An 8950-nucleotide genomic window follows, 5' to 3' on the forward strand; every position below is an offset into this window, starting at 1 on the left:
CAAAGTTAAATGTTTTTCAAACGCAAACATCATAGTAACAGGGGCCTGTTTCATAAAGATAGAGCGTAAGATCAATCCTAACTCTTTATGAAACAGGGCCCAGATGTCATTTTGGCCAATAATTCCGCATGGTAAGTCGAGTTATAATGCCATTGTGTAATGGAGAGAAATAGACTGGAAAACATTTCCTTTGTGCAGAGAGGGCCACAGGTGGACCCTTGGTCAGGGGTCAAAATAAGTGAATTTTAATGGAACATAAGGACTGCATGAGAAGCGGATGCATCGACTGTTTTGCAGTCGTTTTTTTTTTTTGTTTTTTTTTTTTTTTTAGTCGGCTTGTGCGTCGATGATATAGTCCTACTGTACTGTACTGTACTCAACAACCAATACTTTTATACCATGACGAGCTTGTAGCTTGCGTAAGAGTTCCCTGGTAAACACAAAAGGGTATTTGACAAGGACAAATAGACATGTAATGTGTTACGCGCTTGGCTGCTTTTTGTCAAAGAAGCGTGCATTGTGTACACTCCACATAAGAGCGCCCTACGCTGTGCATGCTGTCAATATAAAATGCTTCGGTATTTTACAGTCCTTGAGTATAATATTCGATGGCAATTGTGAAAGCACCTATAGGAGCAAGCATTGTGCGTCTCGAGTGAACGTCAACTCAATAGCCGAGCTTTTTGGACCATCGATTCATGTTGCCGAGAGACAATACCGCTAGCGACATAATTTAAAAGTCGAAAATTATAATAAACAGGCCTATTTTGACGTCTCGCATTCCCCAGGCTTGCTGCTTCATCTGTCCTCACCAGCTATAATACTCCGCTGTTATACCGTGTATTATAAAGCGATCCTCTACAGTAGGCGTATATGGTTAAAAAAGGAACAACTTACTGCAGATCTACGTCCACGTATTGATCGGTCACTTGTCATATCATCAGCCCCTCCCCCTCGCCTCCAAAAATAATTATACCTTCGCTGTAGATCATTAGGGAAAGATGGCGACGGTAAATTTCAGCGGGAAGTGGAAACACAGCAAGGATGAAGGGTTCGATACCCTGCTGCAGAAACTAGGACTGGGTGTCTTAAAGCGAAAAGCCATCACATCGATGTCCCCTCAGCAGGAGATCACCCAGAACGGCGACGAGTTTGTCGTCACCAACAAGACCACGTTGAAGACCACAACGCTCAAGTTCACGGTGGGCCAGGACTTCCAGTTTACCAACGTTATTTCGGGCAAGGAGGAAACCATGCGGGCGGTCTGGGAGGGCCAGAAACTCGTCATCAAGTAAGTGAACCTTGAATTTACGAGGAAAACAAAATAGCTATTTTTGTTTCGGATTGGTGATAAACGTTTTGAGAAAACAGGTGCAAACATGAAAGGTATTTGCTGAAAAATACGATGACATGCGGGCTACTAATTAACTGGTATAGCATACATGTGGTGTATTAGCACTGCGGAGGGCCCTATACACTGTTATAATTATGAATGGATGTACAGACAATACCCCCTTCGTACACCTACGTGTATAGGTGACCGGGTATACGTGTAGGGAGTACAACATCTTACCAAGCATAATAATTATGTTCAAACCTAAAATCTCCTGTTTAGGGGTTGAACCACCACCTACTTCTATGCAGCATCTGACAGTTCTCTACCACCACCAGTCACCACTGATACATGCTTGGCATTATAAAACTCCCCACCATCCCCACTTTCTGGGGTGCATTTCTTTCTGTGAAGACCCTCTGTGTAGACACACTGTCAAGTGTTTGCCTACGACAACAGCACAGTATTGTCCATGGGCGGTCTTCAAACATTCGTATGTATTTTCTCATCTGGGATACAAAGTGGAAGTTTTACTTGTGTTAATGACGTACCATATTGCCGTACGATGTTACAGGACTCCACGAAAGGGGAACATTGAAAGGTGCTGCAGTAAGCTAACGCTTGAATGAGCCGAGTAGCTAAATTAGCCATTTAGATACTTGCTGGTAAGCGGCGGATCTATTTGGCCAACACGTGCTTAATTTTATAAATTGACCACAACCGCCATATTACTGCTTGTGGTGTCTTTTCAAAATTTCAAGATGATTTTTTTTTTTAAATAAAAACGAGTCTCTTAAATGGAACACTTGCTGCTAACTCTCAATCTCGTGGTGCTCTGGCATATCAGAGGTTGCGTAATTAACAAGACAATCTTTCCTCATTGCCTATACACTATGTGAAACTTTCGAGCTATCATTTTCATGACAGCTTGCCCATGGGCATTTCAGTGACCATGTGCAATCTCCAATTGTTCACTCTTTCTTTCAAATTTCCTCAAAAAAAACCCCCAAACAAACAAACATAACAAAAAAACACTACAACTGAGGCTTCTCTATCACTTTATCAACTTAATCAGTTACCAAGAAATTGCATACATAATGTAGGGGTTTTCACCTTTTATCTTGTGCCAGTGATATCGATCACAATGTATGCAGATAGGATGAGGTGATGCTGTCGCCACATCACTCGTCTCCCATTGACGTATACACACACATGCACACACAATACACACACACACATTCTGTGTTCAAATGAAATCACAATGAAAAGGTCATATCCTTCGCATTTCACGTACATTAGGAGATTATTACCTATCAAACATCATTCTAAACCCACGCCTTGTGCTGCTGCAGCGGAAATTAACGGTTGGGTAGGCCTAATGACGACGCAAGCATAATTATGTATAAGAACCAATGCTAATGATAATTAGTAGGCCCATTATCATACCATCTTCTTTATCCAGGGTTGTCTCTACAGTGTTGCCACTGCTCTACCAGAGGTAGAGCATGCTATACTCAGTCTCTGAAGGCATGCGTTGCGAATCAATGCGGTGTGTGTCCTCCAATATTGAATCTGATGAGTGTATTGTTATGCGAAACACCGTCTTTAACAAGATGTGATTGTATACACTAGGAACATGTATTCGGGATGGCTTTTTCACTTGCGACAACCAGGATACGAACCAGATAATGGAATGGATGTACAACCCGGACTGAGTCGTATGGGTTACAAGAATAGCACATTGATTTGCTCTGAGACAGATCCATTTCTTTTCAAAAAGTGACACATCAGAGGCATTCCATCACGATATAGGTGGCAAATATTTATAAATTTGAGCACACAGTCTCACACATTAACATAATGTTTGCAGCATTGTTGATTCTATTTCTTTAACCTTCGATTTCACTAAGGCATCTAATTTATTCAATATCAATGCCCTTCCCTGCTGAAAAAGGACTAAACTCTTTCTCGCCACGATCGACTTCTCCTTTGTATTCATACTTTGTATTATGTATGATATACTTTGTATACCTTGAATGATTATTTTAGTACCTTTCGATGGATGGAAATACAGTGTAATTGAATTGAATTCTGACGTAATGTATGGATTCTTCTTATGATATCTCAATGATTGTTTTTTGGCATCAGGAACATGACTGACCCGGATGGAGTATTGGCCACCAGGGAGCTCGTAGATGCTGATCACATGACTATCACTCAGCAGAAGGGAGACACCGTTGCTAAGCGACACTTCATCAAAGCGTGAGGAACAGAGCCTTCTATTAAAGGCTCTGGTGAGGAATCAACCCAAGCGCCCTCTACCATTAAAGCCTGCCATCTCCTTGAATTGGAACTGCTCGTTTGTGTGGCTCTTTAGTTGGCGCCATGGATAGGAAAATGAAACACGTATTATGATTTTTGATCAGCTCGAGCGAGATGCACACGATGTCATTGTATACAAACAACATGTAATATAGACTTTTTTTTTTAGAGATGTTGGAAATTACATAGTAGATGTCTCAATTCAGAGTGCCCAGAAATTAAGTGCAATTAAAGTTGAGATTTACACGTATAAGAGGCACTGTTTCAGTATTCCAGCATATCAGTCTGATCCTGCTTACACATGCGAACGTAATGGCATTGTCAGACATTGGACGTGACCCATGTAGACTATAATGATTTATTGCAATGTATGTAGATTATGGTTCTTATTTAGTTGTTTTTTTTTTATTAAACGTCTTGTTGTAAAACTCTGATTTATTATGTCATTAAACCATAAATGTGAAATGTGAATACTGACCTACCTTATTCTTTCTTCTTTTTTTTTGTTTGGGAAGAATTATGTGCAAATTATCAGTTTTAAGATAAAAATAACAAAGCGCAACGATTTATGAATAGGTGTAACAAAGTTTTTCGTGTCGTGAGAAGACAACACTCGAATCTACATTTCTTTATACTGTTTGCACAGAGTTCATTTCGGGCCCCGTTTTATCAAAAGATAAAATCGATTTTAACTTTCCTTACCACACAGGCTGCCACAGACTTACAGTTGAAATCAACTTTATAACCAACTTTAACTCTTCATAAAACAGGGCCCAGGAATGTAATTTATATAATATATATATATATATATATATATATATATATATATATATATATATACATAATGAGATATGAGAAAGGAAGGAGAAAATGGTGCGTAGATTTGACATCATTATTCCTCTTACTGTTCCTCCTTTTCGGTAAAAGTGCGAGAGTTGCACAGTTGGTCCCCGCCGGGAATCGAACCTGGGTCTTTGGCATGGAACGCCAACGACTTAATGATAATAATAATGATGATAATAATGATAATAATAATAATGATAATCATCATCATCATCATTATTATCATCATAATTATATATATATATATATATATATATATATATATATATATATATATATATATATTGTTGAAATAGACACTTAGCATTAAAAAAAACAAACACCAAACTGAAAATATGCGTAGCTGATATACAACTCTCACCGAAGTCGCATGTGTTAGTCCACGTTGCACGTTGATATTGAGAAGCATGTCGTTACGTCAGAAACGCGGCAAAATTCATAGTTTCTCGTACTTGGTCCGTAGGTTGCCATGGCGGAATAAAACGAAAAAAAAAGCAAGACAAAACAAAAACAAAACAAACTTACAAAAACACAGTGACAAAGACAATGAACAGGAGAATAGAAACAGAATTTGGAAAGATGTGTGTGTATGTCATTGGGCTGGCAATAAAATACGTTATACGTCTCTGTTACAAAAAGATACAGATATACATGTAGGAATTTACAACAAATTAATGATTGTAATCCCAGACAACTGAAATATTCCGGCAATCACGTATACTGGAGTGTCCGCTGTTTTTCGTCTTTGTTCCGAACAAAATCTTGTTTGTTTGTTTTTTCTTGTTGTTGTTTTTGCGGGGGGGGGGGGGGTTAAGACTAATATGTGTAGTCTGGTAGCCTTTCCATCCTATAACACTTTATAAACCAAGCTGTAGAATTTTCCTTGTTAAACTGTCCCGACCATTTTCTTTAAACGAAAAATAATATATTATATTATTGAGAGGTGTTTTTTTTTTCATGTTAAACATCGTAGCCCAGGGGCTAAATTGCATATAACTTTATAAATACGTCAATATTTTAAATCTCACAGTAACATATGAAGTGCAAACTAACCAACAAATAATCGAGCACGAGATCTGAGGTCTATGCAGTAACAAAAAGTAAATGAATACAAAGTAATCAATTATGAATATATCATGAAATAACGAAATGAAAATCATATTAAGTTAATTCTGTATACGTTATTTTTTTTTGAACAAATTCAGACTTTCATCATTCATACGGTTACAAAATTACTATTGGGCATATACACGTATGACTGAGAGAAATTACATGATTATACAAATACAGTATATATATTGCGCACCTTTAGAAACAAACAGAACAAAAATGATGTTGCAATAGATATGCCTCCGCCATTATTCTTCTAATAAATAAAACCACAAAACATCAAAGACGACAGTGTCACATGATCAATGAAAGAAAAAAAAAATAAACTGACATAATTACTATTTGGAAGTTTGATTGCACAACCCCCATTATGTTAATGTTCACATATTCCTCGACCAAATTTCATTTAACATGACACAGAGAGCAAAAGGAATTTGAGCATTTTCACTTGACCTTTATAAATCGCCCCATGACCAATATCTTTCTACAAATAATCAGTAAATCAGTAATATCATATTAGCATAACAATACTTTTAATCGATTTCAAAATATCTTCCCAAATATCGAAGGTAATCGATGAAACGGAAAGAATGGGCTATATCAAAATCAAGAATCATGTATATCCTACCGTCTAAAGTGGTTGCATGTTCCGTAAAACGGGGTGAATAGGGACGGCGAGGTGAATAGGGACAAAACCGAGAAAAGTTTTTTGAATGTGCATGTTTCATATTTGCTTGAACTTTTTTTCTTACTTTTATCACAGGATGGAAGGACCATCCAACAGTGTCCAGTAAGTGGTCCACCTGATGTGAAAAAAATTTTTAAAGGGTACAGGAGGTCCAAATAAAATTTTTCAAAAAATCACAAAAAAATCAGGGCGGTCAAAACTTTTCTGCTCCTGTGGTCATTGATTAATGAAATTCGCTGAAAATGTTCATGAATCTAGCCTATTAGGTCCTACAACACACCTTTAAATATGAAATAATTATTCCTACAGGAATTTGTGACAGCACATTTTTTCTTCTCTTGGGCAAAAAATCAGTTAGACTGGGGTGAATAGGGACACCATGGTGTCGTTTGATTGGCCCTTTAGATTTTCTGTGTGATTAACTATTACAATGTCATAAATTGCTCTGAAATGTTTGTTATGTCCAGCTATTTCCAAAAGTGTGAATTTCTATTCTAAATCTCTTGACAAGAGAGCAATAAGATCTTTGGATATGTGGCTTCACTTTTGTATACATAGATGAGAGTGAACTTTGCTGTCGTAACCCTAACTTGGGGAGGAAGGGTCTGGGAACCCCGGCCCCACCCACCCTCTTGGGAATTTTTTTCACTGCCTAAGACAGGCTAGGACTTTTCCACTTGTATTTCATGACCCTTTTCTCTGTCTTCTGCATGTTTTAATGCCAATAACACGTCTGTTTGGGTCAGACCCATACTTTAGGTGCCAGCTTATAATTGCTGTAAGAACTCCCAAAATATCCCCGACATCATAAGAGTCAAGTTACACTGAATTTAGAGTGTATGGATAAGATTGTACATCATGATTTGCCACTACAAGAAGAAGTGGGTTAATATTTGAGTGCAATTCAATGGATTAGTAAAGTTTTGACCTACTTTTCAATCTTAACCTTTGACCTGATGGGTCACATTTTTTTTTATATCAGCTCATATTGTTGGGCTGTGGCAATTTTTGTTAAAGATTGATTTATCAATGGAATAGATTGCTCTTAAATGTTTGTATATCATTTTTAAACTCTGTAGTTGTTCCCTTAATCCAATTCATAGGATGGATTGAAAAAAAAATGCCTCCAAACAGCTCTTTTTGGATCAAAAATAGTGTTGTCCCTGTTGACCCCAAATTTGGGGTCAATAGGGACAGCATCATTTTATAAAAAAACATAATTTTCCCCCAAATATTTATTCTTTTTCACAATACCAAATTAAAGGTATTTTAGGTGGACATAAAATCCCCACATAAGATTGAGTCTCTGGGCTGCATGAAAAAAATACAATCATAATAACTTTAAATTTGTCCCTAGTCACCCCGTTTTACGGTTTTCATCAATCTTTGAAAACTTTTTTTTTTTTAAATTGGAACTTCTTTGAGGATCCTCCAGAAATGTTTTGATGCGAAGAGAAAGGAATTATTCCAAATTCACACAGTTTCAATTTCAGTGAAACATTAATTTTACAGGATATAGGTAGGACTACACATTATCACGGTTGAAAAGGAGTTCACTGGCCTTGTAAACAGGTAAACGTAAAGTACATGCAGTCATTGCCAAGAATTATTGTGCTGCTCACGTGAAATATTTATTTCCAACTCAAAGGCACCATGAACTTTTGTTGTAGGAACACAACCGGGTGCCTGGTAACAGATAACTCGTATGTTGGCTGTTGCCTCGGGCTCCTATGTGGCAAATGCGACGATGATTAATTATGAGCCATGTGTAAAACGCTCACCAGAGTGTCAAGAAACTTTGGCGCCCGTAAAAGGAGAAAAGCAGACATCATACCGAGACTTGCTTTACACATACCTTCAATTTCTACTGAAGAGAATGCCAGCCATTAAGCCTGGTATGATCATCGTTTTCTTTTCTGGTACATTGTATATATTAGCGCAGTGCTGGAGTATCATTTATGATTTGTGCTCTATGGTGGTAGAAAATCAACAATATCGTAATGGTTTTTCACGTCAAACGTGAAGTCCTGTGTACAATTATACCGAACTGCCTTCTCTGTACTGAAAAAAAAAATACAAAGCAAAAACAAAACAAGCAAACACGTACTTTGGGATTAATAGGCATAGCTTCAGTCCGTCTGTTAGTAATAGAGCTAACCTTATATCACGTCTCTTCGACATTAAAGCTGTGCCTATCTGCTTAATTTACTTGGGGGTATTGGTATTGGAATTAGAAATAGTGCAATTTGGCGAACTACAATTTACTTGCATAATTCTTATATATTCGTTATGGAAGACATACACTAAATGTCTTTTTTTTTAACCCACATAGGCCTACTATGTGTGTGTGTATGTGTGATGAGTGTGTGTGTGTGTGTGTGTCTTCGTGTGTATTTGTCACAAATTAAGTTAAATATTCTATTATAGTAATTTTATGAAATCTTCTGTCTGTCGGATCTTTTGTAATAATTGGTCTGTTGGATCTTTAGTCTATCTGACCTTCGGCATAGAAATAGTGGTATAGGAAGAAACAAAACAAGCTTACTTTGTTGTAGAAGGTCAAAAAAGGCCATCCAGGTACGAGAAAACATTATGAAGAGGATCTGCAGAGAAAAAGATATAAACAGTGAATGCAAAGAGAGAAAGAGAGAGAG

The 8950-nt window shown here is 37.4% G+C and overlaps 1 protein-coding gene across 1 annotated transcript; it reads left to right on the forward strand.

Moving 5' to 3' along the window:
- Window positions 1–608: 608 nt before the first annotated feature.
- Window positions 609–4058, forward strand: LOC140229565 (cellular retinoic acid-binding protein 1-like). Its single transcript, XM_072309816.1, has 2 exons — window positions 609–1291; window positions 3482–4058. The coding sequence occupies exons 1-2, from the start codon at window positions 1002–1004 to the stop codon at window positions 3597–3599; spliced, it is 408 nt and encodes a 135-aa protein (XP_072165917.1). The 5' UTR covers window positions 609–1001; the 3' UTR covers window positions 3600–4058.
- The last annotated feature ends 4892 nt before the right edge of the window (window positions 4059–8950 follow it).

This window comes from Diadema setosum, chromosome 1 (genome assembly GCF_964275005.1).
Source record: "Diadema setosum chromosome 1, eeDiaSeto1, whole genome shotgun sequence".
Taxonomy (NCBI): Eukaryota; Metazoa; Echinodermata; class Echinoidea; order Diadematoida; family Diadematidae; genus Diadema; species Diadema setosum.

What these genes read in the sequence shown, in the direction of transcription:
- LOC140229565 (XM_072309816.1), top strand. Translation starts at nt 1,002, where the DNA reads ATGGCGACGGTAAATTTCAGCGGGAAGTGGAAACACAGCAAGGATGAA. An exon ending in GGCCAGAAACTCGTCATCAA is followed by an intron (nt 1,292 to 3,481) that starts GTAAGTGAACCT and finishes TTTTGGCATCAG; the next exon opens with GAACATGACTGACCCGGATG.